Raw genomic sequence first — 23,236 nt, 5'->3', positions numbered from 1 at the left:
AGCGAGAGCGAGAGCGAGAGCGAGAGAGAGAGAGAGAGAGAGAGAGAGAGAGAGAGAGAGAGAGAGCAAGAGCCAGGGGTATCTCCACTAGGGAAAGACAGTGTGGAAGAGGAGTCTGATGGAACACTCATTCTAAACAAGACATTTAAACCACCCCCTAAAAGGCACAGGGAGCACCTCAGTTGAGTGAGCAGGAAGCTAGGGAGAAGAGCTGCAGAATGCCATCCTCTAGTGTGACACATGAACTGCAATTGCTTTCTCTACTGTGATAGACTTTATCCCTTAAAACAGGAGGCAAAATACACCCCCCTTTAAGTTGCTTTTGTCACGTATGTCCTCATAGCAATGAGAAAAGGAACTAATAAAGCCTTCTGGGATTGGAGAGATGGTTCTGTGGATAAAAGGGCTTGCTGAACAAGTGTGAGGAACAGAGTTCAGATCTCCAATATCCACATAAATGCAAAGTGGGCACGGCTGCCCACCTGTAATCCCAGTGCCTGAGAGCAAAGACAGGGTTAGACTAGTTAAATCAGTGAGCTCCCACTTCATGGAGAGACCCTGCATTAGCAAATAAAGTGGAGAGAAATTGAGAAAGATATGACATTGGCTTCTGGCTGCCACATGAACATGCTCACGTCCCCATATTCCTTGCAGACATACAAACATGTGCACACACACATGCACACACCACACACACATAAATGCATGCAAAACAAACACAACCCCTATCCTGGACAGGGCAATTGAAGAGAAGGTATGTAGTTTCTTGCCTGCAGAATACTCATACCCAAATTCTAAAAATGCCCAACAATATTCTTGTGGTTTGTTTGTTTGCTTGTTTGTTTGCTTGAATACCAAACTAAGGAGTTAAAGCCCACACTTGGAGAAAGAAAAAGAAAAATTCTGAAAGAATTTGTGATTTAATTGATGTATAATGCATAGATAATAGAGAAATAACATTCATAATCTTTGTGTTTTCCACCTTAGATACAGGACAGGGAAAGCAGAAACATTAAGGTTCCATACTTGATTAGTGTTTTGGTTTGTTTTGGTTTAGTTTGGTTTTTAAAGTGGAGGGGCAAAGAATAAAGTCAGGCTTTTACTGTGACATAAGAACTAATACAAAATAACTCTACCTAGAAGAGACCTAGTAGTTCAAATGACTGTAATCCTCAGAAGGTTCTCCATCAGCGGAGCCGAATTCTACTGTACACAAGAAAATATGACTGTGTTGTTGATATTGATATATTTAATTCAATGCAGAATTTTGGATCTTGCTGATTTGATTTTTGCTTTCCTTTTATTCATCAGGTATATAAGAGCTTGGAAACAAAGCATAACATTTTAACTCAGCATTCATTTGCATAATCATCTTTATATCAGAAACTCAGCCCCACTTCTTCATAATCTTTTTCCAGAGCAGCCAGATCTTCCCTGGCATCTATAAACTCCCCTTGTTCCATGCCTTCTGTGATATACCAGTGCAGAAATGCCTTTTTGGCATACATGAGGTCAAATTTGTGGTCCAGACGGGCCCAGGCTTCCACAATTGCCGTGGTATTGCTCAACATACACACAGCCCGCTGAACCCTGGCTAGATCCCCTCCTGGAATCACTGTAGGTGGCTGATGATTGATGCCCACCTTGAAACCAGTTGGACACCAATCAACAAACTGAACAGAGGTCCTTGACTTCATGGCTGTAATTGCTGCATTCACATCCTTAGGGACCACATCTCCTCTGTACAGTAGGCAGCAAGCCATGTACTTCCCAAGCCGAGGATCACACTTGACCAACTGGTTGGAGAACTCAAAGCAAGCAGCAGTGATGTCAGGCACAGAGAGCTGCTCTTGGTAGGCTTTGTCAGCAGAGATGATGGGGGCAAGGGTTGTGATGGGAAAATGTATTCTGGGATAAGGTACTAGGTTGGTCTGGAATTCGATTAAGTCCACGTTCAAAGGCCCCTCAAAGCGGAGTGAAGCAGTAATGGAAGATATCACCTGGGCCATCAACCTATTGATACTAGCATAGGAAGGACGTTCAACACCAAGTTTGTGACGGCAGATGTCATAGACAGCCTCGTTGTCCACCATGAAGGTACAGTCTGAGTGTTCTATGGTGGAATGAGTGGTGAGGATGGCGTTGTAAGGCTCCACTATAGCAGTGGAGACTCTGGGAGATGGATAGACAGAGAACTCCAATTTTGTCTTCTTGCAATACTCTAGTGAGAGTCGCTCCATCAAGAGAGATGTAAATCCCGACCCTGTGCCTCCTCCAAAGCTTCGGTAAATCAAAAAGCCCTGAAGTCCACTGCATTGTTCTGCCTGTGGAAAGAACGTGCGATGTGAAAATTCCACCAGAAATATTCAGAGCTAGTGAACTAGATGGTAATGGCAGCATATGAATGCCCAAGGACAAAAGACTCAAAAAGGAAGCTGGGGAGATGGCCCCATCAGCAAAGTGCTTGCCTTATAAGCATGCAGGTCTGAATTTGATCCTCAGAAGCTACACTGTAAAAAAAAAAAAAAAAAAAAAAAAAAAAAGCTGGTCATGGTGCCATGTAGTTATCACCCTAGCACTAGGGAGGTGGAGGCAGACATATCACCAGGACTTGATGACTATCCATCTTATCCTGGTTGGCCAGGACCAGGTCATCGGAGACCCTGTCTCAAACAAACAACAAAGTAGATGGAATCTGCGGAATGACAGACAAGGGGTCTTCTGGTCCCCACATGCACCTGTGTACACAAATACACACAGGGACACACACTTTAAAATGGTTCAGAATGGCCCCTTTTGCCATAGTCAACTATACAACAAACATAGCTACTTTGAAATATTTCTGAATGTTCCTTCTGGAGTTGGGAAAGGCTTTAGAGTTTCACTACTGCTTGAGCAGTTCTAATTCCAAACTTCAAAATCCTCCAAAATCCTCTTTTTTTTTTTTTTTTTTTTGAGTACTTACATGATGGCACTAATAGAGAGTCCGTATCTGAGCTCATAGCAAAGGGTGGCAGTCAACACACTGGCACACTAAAAGTACTACATAAAATCACCTGAAGCCTATGACTAAAAGGGTTATTTGAAATGTAAATGAATTTTACATTTGACTTGTTGACTCCCCTAAAATTCATGTGTATATTTGTATATTCGCACATGCAAATATACCAAAACCTGGAGAAAATACCCATCCAAGTACTTCTGGTCCCAGTCATTCAGATAAGGGAAGCTCGGCCTATAGGAGCAATTGACCATCTTTCATTGTTTTCCATGAATTTGTCTACATATGATCTGAAGGTTTTGTCAATAATAAATAAAAGAAAATTATCAACATACACAAGCAAAATAAAGTCACCTCCACAGGAAACAACGTACCTCTTAAGCTACACACTACATCCAGGATGATATGAAAGGCACTATGTTGCCAGTGGTTACACCAAACCAAACTTAACAAAGGATCTGCAGATTCAAACCCTTAAAGAACTATGAGAAAGAGCAGCAAGTATCCTTCACAAAGGTCTGCCCCTTGTCATCTTCACAAGTAGTAGTGACTATTGGAAAACAGTATATTTTAGAGAGCTTTAGGAATCTCTGCTAACATACACATATACCCTGCAATAGTAGAAACAATGGTGATGGGAAGCTGCCTGCAAATTGTAAAGGCTTCCCATGTAGCAGTGTAACCAAAGCCAACATCAGGATACCTAAGTATCTCCAGGAGGCCCAGAGTGAGAGGGCTGGGGAGGGGAGAGGCCAGCAAGTAAGGCTGGTAACAGCTACCACAAGATCATGAGCATCCAGCATGACCCATTCATAGCTGAAGAGGAGCCACTTGCCAGCTTTCGGATCCTTTCTAGCACAAGCTCGATGACCTCTGAGCCCACGGAGTAGCGACCTCGTGCATAGTTGTTTGCAGCATCCTCCTTTCCATTCACAAGCTGTTCTGGGTGGAAGAGTGAGTGGTACTTGCCCACACGGATCCCATCTGCAGAGAGGGAGGTGTGGTCAGTGCTTGCATTCACACTAACTGCTGGCCCCTTTCTAATTCTGACAGGTCCTTTTCCCATGTTAGGGTTATGGCAAAGGAATGGAATTTATTCCACAGAAATGGCTTTTCTTAGTCTCGAAAAACAAAGAAATCTTCTTGTTGGTGTTGTTAGGCAAGGTACTATGTATTCCAAAAGACCTTGAACTTTTCATGCTCCTGCTTCCACTTCCCGGGGGTGGGGGGGTGGGGGACTAGAATTACAGGTGTGCACTACCATATCTGCTTTAATGTTGAGCTTAGGAACTGATTTCGGGATTCCTACATGTTAGGCAAGCACTGTACCAACTGAGCTACATCTCCAATAGTTTCTTACTTTATGTGTTCATAACACCCAGCAGAGCAATACTTAGCCTGTATATACACATCTTTGGCCTTACTCTTTTTTACCCTATCCACTTAAATAAAACTTTTAATATTTCCACTATATTAACATTCATTGGCATTGATCCACTTCGTCCCATCAATTTGTTATGCATTCTAACTCTATTCTAATAAGGAAAGCAACTCTACTCTAGTATAGACAGATTGCATTTTTCTAATAAGACAGACTATTTTCCAAAGACGGTCATAAAAACACTTCCTATTATATATTTGCTTTTAGAAACCTGTTATGCTTGCATTAAAAGGTGGAGTGGGATTCATATACCTTTCCTTGTGTCTTCATAACTATCTTGACTCATTGAGACTAGGTGAAATGGCACTATCATAGCAGCATCCATAGCTCAGGACTCGGAACACCAACTTGAAAGCTAGGTGAATGAACCACTATCCAAGTGAGTCCCCTGGCTCCCACCTGAATCTTCAAATCACGTGGAACAATGAGAATTTGTATCTTCTGAGCCCCACACAGATTACAAATTCATGAACAAAATAATGGTTGCTACTGCCTTACACCACTGCATCTGAAGGCAGTTTGTTGTGTAGGAATAGAAAACCAATATACATCAGATCCAAACCTACCCTCCTCTCTAGCTGTTCTCTTAAGACAAAGCCTCCTTTCTATCTCCAATATTTCTCTAGCTGCATTTTAGAAGTTGTAGGACAGGATATTTCAAAGTCTGCCATTGTTAATTGTAAAATAACATTTGGGCTATCAAGATGGCAAACTGGGCAAAAACTTGTTACCAAGCCTGATAGCCTGAGCTTGATCCCTGGAATCTGCATGGTGGAAGGAGAGAGACTCTTTCAAGCTGCCCTCTGACCTCCACACAAGCACCACCATGGTCCAAGGGGGGGAGAGAGACAGAGACAGAGAGAGGAGGGGAGGGTTGCTAGAGGGAGAAAATGAAGGAAAGGGAGGAGAAAGAGAAAATAAATAAGTGTAAATTTTAAAGAAAAATTAGTTTCCCCCATAATTTTAAGATTTATATGGTACCTTGTTTCTGTGGAATAATTTTCAAATAATTTACTCTTTTGTAGAAGATAATGACAAATTTTCAGGTTCTTTGCCAATAGATTCTAGCTTTGCTCTCAGACCCAGGAAAAAAAGCTTCAGTGTTCTGCTGAAGTTTGTGGATGGATAAATTTGGAGCTTTATCTAGTTAATCACATAGGAAAGGAGGCTACCGTCCATTTGGGTATGTTTGTCATGGTACAGACTGAGGTTGGGAAAGGTCTACATGATCCTGTTCATATAGATTAGCACAATCTTGTAATCTCACCTGCCTGGTTTGTTTGAGTTGGGACATGGACATGGTTAAAGCACTAGCAAGTCAAATTTAGATTACCTATAACAGTTGGTTCTAGGTCCATGAAAAGCGCTCTGGGCACATGCTTTCCGGCTCTTGTCTCATGAAAGAAAGTGTCTAAAGATGCATTCCTATGTTCCATTTTAGTATTTTCCAAATGATCGTGTTGACTGTCCAGAATGAAGCCATCTGGCTGGATTCCATGTTCCAGGCAATACAGTTCCCAACAAGCATCCCCGATCTGCACACCAGCTTGACCAATGTGAATGGAGAGACACTCCCTCTGGAATAAGCCACAGTGGATTAGAATAGAGTAGGAGCTTGGACAACATGAGCACTACTGATTATAAATGACAAAGACCAAACTTGCTTAGAAATCACAAGAGAAATTCATTGTAATCTAAGACAGTGGTTCTCAAACCTCCCAAAGCTGCGACCATTTAATACAATTCGTCATGTTGCAGTGACCCCCCAAACATAAAATTATTTTTGTTGTTACTTCATAACTATGATTTTGCAGCTATTACGAATCATAACATAAATATCTGTGTTTTCTGATGGTCTTAGGTGACCCCTGAGAAAGGGTCATTCACCCCCCACTCAAAGGGGTCATGACCCACAAGTTGAGAACCACCAAGCGAAAGTGTTCTACAAAGGCCAGCTAGGTAGCTCAGCAGGTAAAAGCAATTGCCAGCCACATAAGCCTGGCACTCTGAATACGATCCCTAGAACACACACACACACACACACAAGGGGAAGAAGATAACCACCTTCACAAAAGTATTCCATGAAAAACAAGTTCCAAAGAGCAGCCACATTTCATGGAAAACTGAACCAAGGACTAAAATGGTGCTTGAATTCTCTCACTCTGGTGAGGCAGCTGAGTGACTAAAATCGTTTGCCTTGAAAGCCAGATGACCTGAATTGGATCCCTGGAACCCAGGTAAAGACAGAAGGAGAGAACAAACCCCACAAAGCCATACTTTGACCTCCACACATGGCTGGTGACATGAGCATCCTCCTATAGTCACATTATACCCATGCATGCGTGCATGTATGCATACATGCCATCATAATAAACAAGATAAAAACTCTTTAAACTTCTTCTGTCCTATAAGTAAAGCATCTACTACTGTGTGCTGGATGAAGAATTGAGTTAGACTCTACATGTATAATCATATATAACCTACACATAACTATAATTAAGGGTAAATTGTGGCTGTGGTAAATGGGTGTTTACATCAGGCTAATTTATGCAGAAAAACGTTACTAGAAAAGAATAGATTTTAAATTGACCAGCTTTGTCAAATAGTAGAACTCACTGCAGACAAATTAAAAGTGTTATCTCTTCAAGCCTTGAAATTTTGTTATTCATATGTGCTCTCCACAAGGAAAAATATTCTAAGGTTAAAATTATTAGAAATTTTCACTTATTTTCCAAAACAAACAAGTCATTGTGCATAGAAATTGGAGGCTAAAGAGGTAGCTGAGTGGGTAAAGGTGTCTGTCACCAAGCCTGAAGAGTAGGGTTTGATCCCCAGATCCACACGGTAGAAAGAGAGAATCAGAACTGCTGTGGGGTGTCTTTCTGTATGCTGTGAATATGTGTGGCTCCCATTGGATAATAAATAAAGCTGTTTGGGCCTATGGCAAGAAAGCTTACAGCCAGGTGGGAAATCCAAGGAGAGCTACAGAGAGAAGAAAGGTAGAGTTGGGAGAGATGCCAGCTGCTGCCAACGAAGCAACAAGATACCAGCAGACGGGTAACACCATAGCCACGTGGCAACATATAGGTTAATAGTAATGGGTTAATTTAAAATGAAAGAGTTGGCGAGCAAGAAGCTGAAGCCATAGGCCATACAGTTTGTAATCAATAATGAGTTAATAATAATTAATAATAATAATTATTATTATTATTATTATTATTATTATTATTATTATTATTTTATAAACAGCTGCGGGACTGCGAGGCCAGGTGGGACCAACAAACTTCCAGTTACACAGAGCCAAGTCCTTCAAGTTGCCCTCTGACCCCACACCAATGCTCTGACTGCTCTGCACCCAATAAACAAACTAAATGTAATAATTTAAAGAAAACCCTATCATAAGCATAATTATATAAAGGATATTTTTCCAAATACTTTTTTTTTTATTATTTTGTGTGTCAATATGTATGGGAGTTCATGTTCTCAGAACCCACTTAAGTGCTTCGTGGGTAAGGCAACTCTCCTATAATTCTAGCCTGAGAAGGCAGAGATAGAAGATTCATAAAACAAGCCGTGGAGCAAGGGTAGCCATATCTCTGAACTCTGGGTTTGATTGAGAGAACCTGACTCAGTGAATAAAATAGAAGCACAATTGAAGATTATTACTGATATCAACCTTGGGCCTCCATCTGCAATACTACCCCATACACACACACACACACAGAGAGAGACAGAGACAGACAGACAGACAGACAGACAGACAGAGAGAGGGAGAGAGAGAGAGAAGATATTCATGATTAAACAAACTCTAGTTATTTCTGAATAATAGAGGTTTTTTTCTTATGTAAAGGTTACTCTTTTCATCTGCTCTAATCAGCATTCATTATTTTTCTTTTTTTTTTCACTGTAGCATTTGGATTTATTTTGGAATGGGGAACATAGTATTACAATTGTTTTTTTCCCCTTTTATTTTATTTTTCAATACAATTCAGTTCTACATATCAGCCACGGATTCCCTTGTTCTCCCCCTTCCTGCCCCCCTCCCCTTCCCCCCAGCCCACCCCCCACTCCCATTGCCCATTCCAGGGCAAAGCCTCCCCCGAGGACTGAGATCAACCTGGTAGACTCAGTCCAGGCAGGTCCAGTCCCCTCCTCCCAGATTGAGCCAAGCGTCCCTGCCTAAGTTCCAGGTTTCAAACAGCCAACTCATGCAATGAGCACAGGACCTGGTACCACTGCCTAGATGCCTCCCAAACAGATCAAGCCAATCAATTGTCTCACCTATTCAGAGGGCCTGATCCAGTTGGGGGCCCCTCAGCCTTTGGTTCATCATTATTTTTCTTAAAGTAAAACAACTTTTTAAGTAGTTGAGACAGACCATACGTCTTAGTTAGGGTTTCTATTGCAGCAACAAAGCACCAAGACCAAAAGGCAAGGTGAGCAGGAAAGGGTTTATTAGGCTTACACTTCAGCATGGCTGTTCATCACTGAAGGAAGTCAAGAACTCAAACAGAGCAGGATCCCAGAGGCAAGAGCTGATGCAGGGGCCATGGAGGAGAGCTTCTCACTGGCTTGCTTCTCATAGCTTGCTCAGCCTGCTTTCTTATAGAACCCAGGGCCACCAGCCCAGGGATGGCACCATCTACCATGAGCTGGGCCCTCCCCCATGGTCACTAAATGAGAAAATGCCTTACAGCTGGAGCTCAAAGAGCTATTTCCTCAGACTCCTTCCTGAGGTCCTTCCTCTGATGACTCTAGCTTGTGTCAAGTTGACACACAAAATCATCAGTAGTACACCATATTAACTACTTTTTAACATAGAGAAAGAAAAGTTGAATCCTAGAAATCTAGAGCAATATCTGCATTTTGATTGCCAGTGGTCCGGGACCAAGTCTGTACTGGTCTGCACTGCCTTCTACATCCTCAAGTCCTTCAAGCTGCTTGGCCTTGTAAGCTGAGGGGCAATCACAAATGCACTGTCTCAAAGTCTAAACTCAACTACAGACCTCAGACCTCCCACAAATCTCCGGCCAGGCCTATGTGAGCAAGAAGGCAGAGGTCAAGAGCTCTGATCTGCCACACCCCGGCAATCTGATCTGGGGCTCAGCAGCATCAAAAACATGTACTTTGTCTCCATTGACATGGCATACCATAGACTTCTTTGTTGCATGAGAATTTCAGGTTCAATACTCAGAACTTCATCTTATCTCTTTGTGTGACTCTCAGTTTCTGGTGACAATGGCTGTGAACTTAACTTCAACATCACTTAGAACAAACAAGTAGCATTTGAAAATCAAAACAGAACATTCCATTATGAACAAGCTTCGTAAATCCTTATCTGCCAAAGAACAATTTCATTCCTCTCCCCTCCTCTTGGACTTTAAAAGCTGTAAACACATTAACCAAACCAGACCTTTGTCCTCTAAGCTTAAGATCAAGTTCAAAAGGAGATGTTCATCATCTCTGTACTTGAAAGAAACTCTTAATCTACAAAATTCGCACGCAGACAGCTCCCAGTAACTCCCTTCTCCAGCTGTCAGTAGACACACAAGGAACTCAACTGAGAGGCATATTCGCTGACAGTAAGTCACAGTAAAAACAATCACCAAGAGGTATCGCAAAAATAAATTGCTGCCCTTCCTGTGCTCAAACAACACAGTAAGTGGTACCATTCTTTCTCAACACAGCGGGCCGCTCAACACAACATAGCTTGGCCTGACAAGCCCTGTTCTTGGCTGTAGAAATGTCTGACTACAAAACAGCCACATCTGAGGGTATAGAGAACTAGATTGACCTTATTCTTCTCTTAGCCTCTGCCATCTTTCAAAGCTCTCTCTTCGAACATTAGTCGTGGTATTAAATAGTCTACAATCGTAAACTATCCACTAACTGTCAACATCAATAAGCCCCAGCACACTAATAAATGCCATTCCAAAACTGATTTGAGTTACTGAGAAAGGATAATTTTCAATTAAGGTTTTAATATGCAATTCTAAGAAATAAGCAAAAGACCTCCCCCCATACCCTTTACTCACTTGCTCTCAGGGAAATATCTTGCAAGACAACATCACACCCAGAATGCTGACATTGATCAAGTCAAGACACAGAACGTTCTACTACAAGTATCTTTCGTGTTGGAAGCCTTGATTCTTAAGATAAAAATGGCTTAATGCTGAAGAGAAAGTTCACTGGGGCAAGGCAAAGAAGCAAAAGCAGTTTGAAAGGTTGCTTCCATTGAAGAATTCAAAATTCTAAGATATTAAAAACTACCATGATTTCCACATGGGGGGGGGGGTTAAAGGAGAAGTGGTTCTCTAAAGGTAGTCCTAAACAGAACTGCTAGAAGTAACTATATTCCTTCTCACACAGAACTAAAGAGAGAGTAGAGAAAATGCTGTGTCGTTATCCTACCACACATTTGTGATTTATTAAGGATTTAGGGTGGAGGAAAGTGCCTAACTGCAACCTACAAAATCTGCCACCATCCCAAATCAACACTATTGATTGTATACTGTGCCCACTTACCATGCTGGTCTGGAGGTGCCTCTATAGCCCTGTGGTGACGATTGAGGATAAGTCATTTCTAACACAGCCTTATCAACTGGGCCCGGAAATGACTCCACCTGAGGGCTGAAAACATTCTTCACTTAAAGCAACACACCCAGTTTTTAATTTTTCAGTTCTCTGATGGCAACGTAGCTGTATTGGGCCTGAACAAGCTGTGCTAAAGTTTGTGCGAACTATAGCTTAATCTACTAAGCCAGTAACAGCTTCCCCACAACTGTTTATAAACTGTATGCATGTTGAATATAATAAATCACTGTGTGTGTGCACACATGTGTTCGTGTGGGTGTACATTCGGGTGTATGTGCACATGTGTGGAGGCCAGAAGACAGCCTCAGGTATTGGTCTTCAGGAGACATTCACCTTGGTTTTGTTAGAGGGATTCTCATTGGCATTTGCTGATTAAGCTAGACTGGTTGGGTTGTCTAGTGAGCCCTAGGGATCCACTTGCCTCTACATTTGCATACCTGGTTGTCTTAATCAGTGTTCTATTGCCATGAAGAGACACCATGGCCAAGGCAAGTCTTATAAAAGAAAGCATTTAACTGGGGCTTGCTTACAGTTTCAGAGGTTCAGTCCATTATCCCAGTGGGAAGAATGGTGGTACGCAGGCAGACATGGTGCTAGAGAAGTAACCAAGAGTTCTACATCCAAATCCACAGGCAGCAGGAAGAGAGAAACTCTGGGCTTGGAATGTACATTTTGAAACCTCAAAGCCCATCCCCAGTGACATACTTCCTCCAACAAGGGCATGCCTCCTAATCCTTTCAAATAGTGCCACTCCCTGGTGACCAAGTATTCAAATCTACAAGCCTATGAGGGCCATTTTTATTCAAACCACCACAGTGGTGTAACAAGTTCCAGGTGGCTGCGACTCAGGCTCTCAGGCTTGTGCAGCCAGCACTTTCCTTATCATCTTCCCAGCCCTCACAAATGTCTTCCAAAATCTTTCCTCTGATACTAAGAATTGAGTCAACCAGCTGTGGAACCTTCATGGGACTGGACTAGGCCCTCTGCATAAACAAGACAGTTGTGTGGCTTGATCTGTTTGAGGGGCCCCTGGCAGCAGGATCAGGATCCATTCCTAGTGCCTGAGCTGGCTTTCTGGATCCCATTATTTATGGTTGGATGCCTTGCTCAGCCTTGATGTGGAGAGTGGGGGGAGCGGGGCGGCAGCAGGGGGGGGGCATTGGTCCTGCCTCAACTGAATGTACCAGTCTTTGCTGACTCCCCATGGGAGCCCTTACCCTTTTGGAGGAGAGGATGGGAGTGGGGGAGGGGAGGAAGCAGGAGGAGGGATGAGAGGGGTATCTGTGGTTGGTATGTAAAATGAATAAAAAAAAGCTTTTTAAATAAAATAAAATGCAAAAAAAAAAAAGAAGTGAGTCAGCATTTATGGGGAAAATGAAAGCATATGAGTTAACATTTGCTACAATAGCAAATCAGCCTAAAAGGTGTTGGGAACCAAACTTTGGTCCTCTGCAAGAGCAGCAAAAGCTCTTAACCACTGAGCTATCTATGCGGCCCCAAATCAGCCCTTTCTGTTTCAGATGCATTTTACAAGTATCTTCTCCTTGAATAAGGTTCAAATCATTTTAAATGCAGACAATAGCAGACACTTTCAATGTGGTATGGACATAGATCAGTCTCTAATACTTAGGGGAAACAAAGAAAATATCATTTGCTCTTTCTCTCTCTCTCTCTCTCTCTCTCTCTCTCTCTCTCTCTCTCTCTCCTCCCCCCCCCTCTGAGACAGGATCTTACTATGTTACTGTGTAGATCATGTGAAATTCAAATTCATAGTCATCCTACCTTAACCTCTTAAGTGCTGAGATCAAAGCCTTGCATCACCAAGCTTGGCCAGATGCACCTTCTTTTACCATCACCTCCCACACATACACCTCATCCAACAGTACTCCCAAACATGAGGGAGTTTTCTAGATTTTTGCAAATAATTTTGTTAATATAGTATTGTATTTTTTTATATTTGTTTTCTTTGGGAAGCCAGTTCAAACTCATAAGGCTTCAGGGGAACATTTCTCATACAAACTACTGCAATCCTCCAAGTGTGCTCTTCTTACAAAATTAGTTGCAAGGCCACAAGAGCAAAATTGAGGCTTTCTGGGGCGGGGGACATTTCTGCTGTGGGTGACAGCAGCATCATCTGTACCAGCTCCTAGTCTGGAGTTCCAGCCTGCAGGCAACCTACTCATGCCAGATCTCACAGCCCCAACAATTAACGGAAAACAAGACCTTTGAAAGAAATCATACAGCCATACAGTACTGGTTTGGACACACTTGGTAGCTATGCTTAGGTCTTGAAAGAATGAAAAAAAATTAAACTGATAAAAGCGTGGTGCTTACTATTTGAATTCCCTTCCTTTTCCATTCCTTTCTTAAGTAGTTTTCAATAAGTAGGATTTCAGTGGCCAGTTCACTACAAACCAAAAAAGTGTCATTGAATTTCTGTTGGCTTTGGTTTTGGTTTTGGTTTTTAAGATTTACTCTTATGTTGTCTGTATGGGTCGGTGTGGGCATGTACCTTATGTGTGTGGGTACCTGTGTAGGTAAGAAGAAGGCATTGGATTAAGCTAGAGGTGGAGTTACAGGCAGCTGTGAGCTATGGTCCGATGTGAGTACTGAGATCCAAACTTGTATCTTCTACAAGACCAACACATACTCTGAACTGGTGAGCCATCTCTCCAGCTCTGGTTTTGTTTTTTTGTTTTTTTTCCAACATAATATTTTTATTATTTGGGAGTTTCGCAATGCACTGTGACCATATTCACTTCCCTGTCTTCCCAGGTCCATACCCACCCCACCTTTGGGGATTCCCTCAAAGAAAAGAAAAAAAGAAAATACTATTTTCTTTAAGGGGCTGGTTTTGGTTTTTTGAGACAACGTTGGGGAGGAAAGGGTTTATTTTATACTTCCACATCGTAATTCATCACCAAAGGAAGTCAGGAGAGGAACCTGGAGGCAGGAGCTGAACAGAGGCCATGGAGGAGTGCTGCCACTTACTAGCTTGCTCCTTATGTCAGCCTTCTTTTTTATAGAACCCAGGACCACCAGCCTAGGGATGGCACTAGGATGGGATGGGCCCTCCCCAATCAATCACTAATTAAGAAAATGCCCTATGGGCTTGCCTACAGCCTGATCATATAGAGGCATTTTCTCAGCTGAGATTCCCTTCTCTCTGATGACTCTGGTTGTATCAAGTTGACATAAAACTATCCAGCACTGGCCTTTCCCTGGGTTTGTATGACCAAATCGCAGTATGTAGTTATGATGGTCTGAGTGATAAATGTCCCTCATAGGCTTAAGTTTTCAAGCACCTGGTCCCCAGTTGGTGGTGCCCCTTGGAGATGTTTATATGGTGGAGCCTTAGGTAAAGAGGAGGTATGCCACTGGGGACTGACTTTGGGAGTTCATAGTCTCACTCCACTTCCAGTTTGCTTTCTCTGCCTCGTATTTGCAGTCAGAGATGCGATCTTTCAACTTTCTGCTCCTGACACCATGCCTGCAGCTCACTGCCACCTCTCACCACCATGATGAACTCATATCCCTCTGGAACCATAAGCCCAAATAAACTCTTCCTTCTGTAAGTTGCTTTGGTCATGGTGTTTTGTTTTGTTGTTTTTTTTAAATCACAAATGAGGGTTTATTTCACACTTATAAACAAAACAAAGCAAAAGAGGTGTGGTAAGCCTAGCACTCAGAAGACAGAGGCCAACTGGGTCTACAGAGCAAGTTGCAGGCCAGCCAGAGCTTCACATAAAAAAGCATACCTTTATCTAAATAAAGATTCTTAAATAACACTTTAATAGATCTCTACAGTAATTATTTTTTATGTTTAAAATATTGTGATGTCTATTCTTGGTTGACAACTTGACTACATTGGGAATTAACTAAAACACAAAGGCCTCAGTACAACTGTGAGGAACTTTTTCTTTTTGTTTCTTTTCTTTCTTTCTTCTTCTTCTTCTTCTTCTTCTTCTTCTTCTTCTTCTTCTTCTTTTCTTCTTCTTTTCTTCTTCTTCTTCATTTTGTTTTTTTTTTATGTTTTTCAAGACAGGGATTCTCTTTGTAGCTTTGGAGCCTGTACTGGAACTCACTGTGTAGCCCAGACTGGCCTCTAACTCACAGAGATCTGCCTGCCTCTGACTGCTGAGTGCTGGGATTAAACACATGCACCACCATGTTCTGGTGAGTAATTTTTTCTTAATTAAATCATTTGAAGTGGGAAGACACATTCTTTTTTTAATAATTAATTTAATTTTACATATCAGCCACCAATTCTCCTGTCCTCCCTCCTCCCACTCCCCAGCCTTCCCCGCTCCAAGGCAAGGTCTCCCCTGGGGATTCAGCCCAGCCTGGTAGATTCAGTTGAGGCAGGTCCAGTCCCCTCCTCCCTGCACCAAGGCTGAGCAAAGAAAACAAAAACAAAAAGTATTTTAAGTGCCAAAAGTCTTACCACCGAGAGAAAACTTAATGTATTAATTTCATCTTTTTCTTCAGTATAATTATAGAGTGATTTAAAATTGATTATAGTTCTTGTTTTCTTTAGTTACATTGCTGTGATGAAACATCATGACCAAAGAAACTTGGAGAGGAAAGAGTTTATTCAGCTGCACTTCCACATCACAGTTCACCATCAAAGAAGTCAGGACAGGAACTCAAACAGGGCAAGGACCAAGAGGCAGGAGCTGATGCAGGGGCCAGGGAAGAATACTGCTTACTAGCTTGCTCCTCATGTCTTGCTGAGCCTCATTTGGTATAGAACCCAGGACCACCAGCTATGGGATGGCACCACCCACAGTGGGCAGGGTACTCCCCCATCAATCACTAATTAAGGAAGTGCTCTACAGGCTTACCTACAGCCCAGTATTATAGCAGCATTTTCTCAGTTGAGGTTCCTTCCCCTCAGATGGCTATCATTTATGTCAAGATAACATAAACTAGTCAGCACAGATCTATATTTCGTGTTTTTATAATGTTTGATTTTCTTTCTTTCTTTCTTTCTTTCTTTTTTTTTTTTTTTTTTTTTTTTTTTTTTTTTGATATGAAGTTTTTCTGTGTGGCCCTGGCACTCCTGAAACTCACTAGGCCCTGGCACTCCTGTAAACCAGGCTAGGTACACACTCACAGAGATCTGCCTGCCTCTGCCTCCTGAGTGCTAGGATTAAAGGAGCATGATACCATCACCCAGCATATCTTTTATTTTTTATTATTTCTTTTATTTTTGAGATGATAATATAATCACATCATTTCCCCCCTTTCTTTCCCTCCCTCCTAATGCTCCCTTATACATTTTCTTGCTCTCTTTCAAATTCGTGGCTTTTTTTTTCAAATTGTTGTTACATAAATAAATAAATACAGCCTGCTCAGTCTGTATGATGTTGCTTGTATATATTTTCAGGGCTGACTGCTTGGTATTAGATAACCAGTTGGTGTGTTCTTCCCTGGGGAAGACTATTTCATTATAGGCTGAAGATAGCCTTTCTAGTCAATGAGTTGTATTTAGACATTTCCCAATCATTCATTTGGATTGCCTTCAGTTGTTCTATTATACACAAAGTCATTAACATCTGCCTGGTGTTATTTTTTTAGGATAACCTTCCACAAGAAGAAGAGACTACATTTAAGGCTGTTAGCAACGTTTAAAATCAAAGAACGTTTCGTTTACCTGTCTTCATAAAATAACCCGAGAAGTCCTCTGTTTCACGCTGCGCATTTGCAGTCTTGCAACCAGAGAAAGTACTGGAAGATAGGAGGACATGACTAGATTTCCCTGGTTATCCGGAGACATCCCTGAGAACACAGGTATTGTTTTTGACAATTGGCCATATATCCCACACGAATAATTTAGTGTTTATATGCGCAACTGAGCCTTTCTTTGGAGTCAACCTGTCTAATGCTAAGCAACATCAAATGGTAACCGGCTTCCTATCCATTTTCCTGGTCTGCAGCATAGGTTCTAGTGAATAGAGCCTGCCTTTGGGAGATTCAGGAAAGGAGTTAGAATAAACCTCCAAACCCTTAACTTTCACTCCGCTGCTACTTTCTCTCCAGCTTCCAGAAGTGTGCCGAGAGGTCCTCTGGACTAGGGCGGGACCCCACATATCCTAGCAACCGCTCCCCGCTCTCTGATTGGCTGACCGCTGGGCCGCCGCCATTTTCAAATCCCCGGATGATGGCGGTAGCAGCTCCCTGCTAGAAGGCAACTTACTGCCTGGCAGAAGCTGGCGGGCACCGTGCCCGCCACGGTCGGTCTCCCGGGCACTGGGCCACCGCCCCACCCCCTACCCCCGGACATGGAGCCAGAGCCAGCGGCTCAGAAGCAGCCCCGACCGCGGAGGAGAAGCCGCAGGGCCTCAGTGCTCAGCGAGGACCGAGCCGCAGGGCCTCCGGCCGACACCCCCGGGCCGGCGGCGGACGGGAGGTGAGTGTGGCAGGAGGTGGGTAGGGAGAGCCAGGGATGGATGCGGGAGACCCGGGAAGTGGGTGGATGGGGAGCACCAGGGATGGAGTCCAGAGACTCAGGAAGGGGGTGGACGAGAGAGCCGGGAGGTCACCGCGTCCTGGGAATGGAGCAAGGGAGGTAAGGGAAGGCCGGGCAGAAACGGGGGAACCCACGGGAGGTGAGTGTGCTAGCCAGGCCGGAGGCACCGAGGGCCTGCCTTGAGCTGAGGCCCCAGACAGCGACTGCTCGGCTCCGCTTAGAAGGGGCGGACTCATTGGACTTGTTGACAATTTCCTTTAACCCCTTCCGGGGTACCATACACTTCAGCACCAGAGCTGTTCTCGACAGGAATCTAGTTGTGGACTGCAGGTGCTCAGACCAAAACTGTCATGGAAAACCTGTAGTGACGGGAGTAATTGTCACCTCAGCAGCACCAGCCCTTTAAGCCTAAAAGCGATTGTTGAAATGAAACGGTTTTTGCAGACCAGCATAGGCCAAGCTCCCGGAACGAAGAGATCGGGAAAGACACTCGCTGGCTTTTCGATTATTAGCACATTTCATAGTCTGTGTTGTGTCTTTATTTCTGTGTGTCTGGAAAAGGTGGACGCTAGGTTGATTTCAGAAATCTGTGTCTGGAAGAAAGGCCGTGGAAATCACAATGTTATCAAATAGGGAATTGGAATGGCATTTGTCTGTACTGCTCTGTAAGTCTTTTGACCTGTGAAATATGAAAATTTTGTTTTAAAACACTGAATATAGTGGTTCCCATCATAATATTGGACTCTGTTGAAGTTACAGATCATATGACTTTGAGTTCTGTGTCTGTGCAGTGAGTATATGATAGTGTCTACTTCGTATAAGGCATTGTGAACTTCAGTGCTAGCACGGGCTTGTGCAAAGAAGTCTCTACATAAGCCTTGTCTGTCAGTTTTTAATCTGTAAAAGTAACAATGCTGTATCTGCTCCATCTTTTCAGAAGTCTGGGTTTTTTGTTGGTGGTGGTTTTGTTTCTGAGACAAGTTCTCACTATGTAACTTAGTCATCCTAGAACTCAACTACGTAGAGAGTCTGGCCAGAAACTCATACCGTACTCTGCACAGAGCTGTTCTCTATTGAAACTAGCAGACTGCAGGTGCTCAGACCAAAACTCATGGAACCGGTGGAGAGGAGAGGAATTGTCACCTGAGCAGGCACCAGACCCTTCTGCCTATAAACTGGTCTTTCCTTGGGCTCCCCAGTGCTAGGATTACAATGTGTGCCACCACACCCAGATCACTTGACACGATTTTAAACTAATCTTTTATATAACTTAGTCCAGTTGTGCTATATGGTTTTGAGGAATAAGGAAACACCTTACTTTCATTAACAAGGCATGCATAAACCCAGTGTATTAAGTAACTCTGTAAAGAGCTAGATTCTCTCACTTGGTGCTGATTCTTATTAGTTTGAAGTTTAAGGAAATATTTACCTGAATGTTTGCCTTCTGAAACTTCCTCTCATCCTGTGCTTACAAAGAAGTCTTATGTGCAGAAGGAAGTCATCTTTGAGACTGAGAATTAGGAGAATCAGAAAAGACTAGTTAAGAGAAAAGAAAAGGATTCCAAAAGATGGATGGAGGTGGTTCTACACTCATTCAGTAATGAATACTATTGCATCCTCCCTAACATCAGACACTGTTGTAGATAATGGTGATTTTAGTGAACAAAAATAGCTGGAGCTCTTGCTCTTAGGAAGCTGAAATTCTCTTGGGAAGGATTGGTAACATCAGGAAGTAAATGAAAGCCTGGTGAGGGGCATAGAGATCATTACTACTTTTAAGAGATCACAGGGAAAGTCTCTTGATGATAATGCAATTGGAGGGAAGGGAGGGGTGGAGATGAGGGAATCTGGAAGAAATGTTTCTAAGCGTAGAGGAGCAGCAAGTGCTCCTCTAGGAAGAAGAATCGTACTGGCCATGTCCAGGGGGCTTTGAAACAGGTGAGGGGTGAAGTGAAGGCAGTGGGGGATGTGGGAATGAAGTGACGGAGGTGCTCTTGTAGTCGTTAGCATCTGGTGGACATTCATTGTGAGAACTTCAAATCCAGGCCAGTGAGACAGCTCAGAGGTAAAGGCATGTGCTGACAAGGCTGACCTGAGTTTGAGCTTCAGGACCCACGTAATGGAAAGAGAGAGCCCACCTCCAAGTTGGTCTCTGACCTGCACACACATACATACACATATGTACACACACATACATAGATACATACATAAATGTAAAAATATTTTTGAAAGAATTTCAAATTTGATTTAGTTAATTAGGAAATTAGAGGAAATGGTATAGACACACACGCTCATGTGTATGGTATCTGTTATTAGTGGCTTTGCATACAGGTATTCCATACTCAACACTATGTTAGAGGATTTTTATCCAATTGTATTTCTAAGAGTGTTAAATTGGTTGAGTATATTAAATTCGTTCACACATTTTTCAGCCTTTTGGGTTTGGTTGTTTGTTCATTCACTTGTTGTGAGGCCAAGTCTCACCAGACTGGCCTAGGACTCAATATGAAGCCGAGGATAACCTTGAACTCCTGATCCTCCTGCCTCTACCTCAGGAGTGCTGGGGTTACAGATGTGTACTACCATGACTAGCTACTCTCAGCCCTTTCATATAAGAACTTATCAGGCTTTAACCCCATCTTACTTTGAATATTGAGCCAAGAATTGTTTCCAGTGGATTGAAGAAAAATGTGGTTCATTCAAAAAATAAATGAATGTCAGATACAAAGAATATAGAGATGGAAAGTAATCTAGTAGAAATGAATAAGCAAGTTAAATAGTGTTTGGTAAGAGCTTCTAGTGATAGAGTAGCATTGATGCAAATAAAAGGAGTACTTCCTCCTGGCTAGAGAAGACAGGAGATATCTCCCTATTGTAATCCCTGAGTCCAGGAGGATTGTTGGCTTGGGGTGCATAATGAATAGATGACTCTAAAGCTGGAAATGTAGCCCAGTAAGTAGAGTGCGGTAAGCATACATAGGCCCTGGGTTTGATCTCCAGCACCTCATAGTACTGGGCATGCCTGTAATCACAGCACCCTGGAAGTAGAGGCTGGAAGATCAGAGAGGTTCAGGGTCATCTAAGATGAAACCTTGCCACACTAAACAGATTAATAAGTAAGCAGGTAGATAGATTAATAACTTCTCATGTAAAAAGGCCCTGAAATAAATGGGCATGGTGAATTCTGGGTATATGAACTCATTCACTGTAGCTGCAGAACCTGAAATAGGGCTATGGAAGAGGAAGTAATGAGAAATTACACTGAGGCAAAATCTTCATTGTGAAGAAGTCCAGGCCGAGGAGAAAAAGGAGTCAAGGATCCCAAGGCCAAGGAGGGATGAAATACAATGCACCAGTGGTAATGGGGAGCACTGAAGAGGTGAATCGGCTGTGAAAAGAGTGCTTGTTGTTCGTGCAGAGGACCAGGCTTTGATTCCTGATCACATGACAGCTCACAACCATCTGTAACTCCTGTTCCAAGGGATCTGATGCCCTCTTCTGACCTCCACAGGCGCTGTATGCATGTGATTTACTTACATGCAGACAGGCAAAATACTTTATTTCTACTAAAACTAATGTAGTATAATGGTACTCTACAGTGCTCAGGAGCACATCATAGGAAAAGAAAGAATGTTAGAGGCCCAGTGAAAGTTACCCTGGAGTTAAAGAAAACACAGCTTAATGAACCAAACTGGCTCCTTAATGTGTTAGTTTATCTTATGCCTTAAATGATTTAATTACTTTGGTATATAAAAGAATAGTATGTCTATGTGGATAGAGAGACTGATGCTCTATGGCACTACATTTCAGTCTTTGTCCCTTTGGAAGTGAGTTGTCCAGTGTTCTTCTAGGAAAACCACTTATGATGTTAATATTTTCTGAAAATGATTTTTTTCCACAAGACCTTAATATAGTGGTTATATTTTGAGTCTAACTCTCATTAAAAAGGGAAAAATAAAAAAGAGTATTTTCCAAAATTTTTGAAAATTGACACTGTTACATGTGTTTTCTGTGCACAGTTCTTTATTTTTTTTCAATTTATTTTTTCCATGATGTTTAAAATAAATAGAAACTTGTTATTGAAATGGGGGAGGGGTTACTGCTGTAAACTGATTGTTGATAGTGCATAAAAGAATCTTGCCATCAGACTGGGTATATTTCCCAGTTAGTTTTGTTTTTGTTTTTGTTTTAAGATTCTCAAGAGCTAGTTTTTGTTTCCAACTGTCAGACATCAAATTCTAAGGTTAGTATTGTCATTATGTAATTAATTTATACTTTGGTGTTATAATTCTCCATCATACTTTTCCTAGTTTACTTTCTATTACTGTGACAAACAGCATGACCAAAAGCAACTTGGGGAGGAAAGGGTTTTTTCATCTTACAGCTTGGTGTCCATCATCCAGGGCTGTCAGGGCAGGAACTCAAGGCAGGAGCCTGGAGACAGGAACTAAGGCAAAGACCATGGAGGAATATGGCTTATGACTTGTTCTCCAGACTTATTTTCAGCTACCATTTTTATACCACCTAGGACCACCTGGCTAGCTGCATCACCACCCACAGTGAACTGGGCCCTCCCACATCAACTGTTAATGAAGAAAATGCTCCCACAGACTTGCTATGGGCCAGTCTGATGGCGGCATTTTCTCACTTGGGGTTCCTTTTTCCAGATAAACCAGTCTGTATCAAGTTGGCAATGTACAGAGAGTAAGGCATTTTGGAGCACTCAGTCCTGAATGAGATGTTGTTGTCACGCCCCCCCCCCCTTGGGATTCTATGCAGAAGAGACAGAAAGACTACAGGAGCCAGAGTTGGTGGATGACCCCAAGGAAACAGTATATTCCAGATACAACAGGACTGATACACATCTGAACTCACAGAGACTGAAAGCATGCACTAGACCTGCAACAGGTTCAAACCAGACAAAATCCAGCACTGAAAATGGGAAGTGGACACAAAGTCTCAACCAGAACCAAGAAGCTATTTGCAATTGATACCTACTGGGAAAGGGAAAATTGGTTTGTTGGTTTGTTTGTTTTTTCAATGGAGTGTTACTGGTATATCACCCACACTCCAGAACAAGCCCCATGCCCAGGTGTCCTAGTTACTGACCTTTTGCTGTGGAGAGACACCATGATGAAGGGAACTCATAAAAGAAAGCATTTAATTGTGTGCTTACTTACAGTTTCAGATGTTAATCCATTATCATCATGATGGGGAGCATGGTAGTATGCAGGCAGACACAGTGCCGGAGAAGTATCCAAGAGTTTTACACCCAGATCTGTAGGCAGAAAGACAGTGTGACTAGGCCTGGCATGGGCTTTTGAAATCCCAAAGCCCATCCCTTTGAGTGACACAGTTCCTTCATCAAGTCCACACCTCTCAATCCTAATACTTTCAAAGAGTTCCACTGGTTGACTAAGCATTCAAATATATCAGTCTAGAGGGGCCATTCTTATCCAAACCACACACTGGGGATAGTTGGCCCACACAAAACAGATGCCATGGTGGTGTGTGTGTGTGTGTGTGTGTGTGTGTGTGTGTGTGTGTGTGTGTGTGTGTGCATGCAGTACACATGCACAAGTTTTGTTTTGGTATTTTTGTCTTACTGTCTTTTTTTAAGTTTGTTTCGATTTTGTTTTTGTTTTTCCTATTTGTTTGTTGTGAGAGAGAATTTTGAGGTTGGATTGGTAGGGAGATGGGAGGGATCTGGTAGGAGTTGAGGGAGGGG

General features: G+C 42.5%; 2 protein-coding genes across 3 annotated transcripts in view; one reads left to right on the top strand and one right to left on the bottom strand.

The window, feature by feature from the left end:
- Positions 1–911: 911 nt before the first annotated feature.
- Tubal3 (tubulin alpha like 3) lies at positions 912–22,874 on the bottom strand. Of its 2 annotated transcripts, none has more exons than XM_016008482.3 (4): positions 22,689–22,874; positions 5,776–6,019; positions 3,833–3,985; positions 912–2,320 (listed from the first exon to the last, which is right to left on the bottom strand). In XM_016008482.3, exons 1-4 carry the CDS (start codon positions 22,845–22,847, stop codon positions 1,380–1,382), a joined length of 1,497 nt encoding a protein of 498 aa, XP_015863968.3. In that variant the 5' UTR covers positions 22,848–22,874; the 3' UTR covers positions 912–1,379. The 2 variants fall into 2 exon arrangements, with proteins under 2 accessions (XP_015863968.3, XP_076428976.1); XM_076572861.1 differs by lacking the exon at positions 22,689–22,874 and adding an exon at positions 10,968–11,069.
- The window catches only part of Net1 (neuroepithelial cell transforming 1), a 32,608-nt gene continuing 26,519 nt past the window's right edge, over positions 17,148–23,236 (top strand). The window contains exon 1 of the mRNA XM_016008505.3: positions 17,148–17,448. Coding sequence (XP_015863991.1) covers positions 17,321–17,448 — 128 coding nt within the window. The 5' untranslated portion in view covers positions 17,148–17,320. The remainder of the gene's footprint in view (positions 17,449–23,236) is intronic.

The sequence above is a fragment of the Peromyscus maniculatus genome, chromosome 5 (assembly GCF_049852395.1).
Source record: "Peromyscus maniculatus bairdii isolate BWxNUB_F1_BW_parent chromosome 5, HU_Pman_BW_mat_3.1, whole genome shotgun sequence".
In the NCBI taxonomy this organism is placed as follows: Eukaryota; Metazoa; Chordata; class Mammalia; order Rodentia; family Cricetidae; genus Peromyscus; species Peromyscus maniculatus.
Note: the sequence above shows the minus strand (reverse complement) of the source record. Positions and strands in the feature narration are given on the sequence as shown.

Bases quoted from the DNA above. Each gene is read 5' to 3' on its own strand.
- Tubal3 (XM_016008482.3), bottom strand. From the start codon at position 22,847: ATGGGCTTTGGGATTTCAAAAGCCCATGCCAGGCCTAGTCACACTGTC. The intron at 6,020-22,688 runs GTAAGTAAGCAC...GGCTTATTCCAG, and splicing joins ATGGATTAACATCTGAAACT to AGGGAGTGTCTCTCCATTCA. The intron at 3,986-5,775 runs GTAATCTAAATT...CCCTCTCTGCAG, and splicing joins CCTAGAACCAACTGTTATAG to ATGGGATCCGTGTGGGCAAG.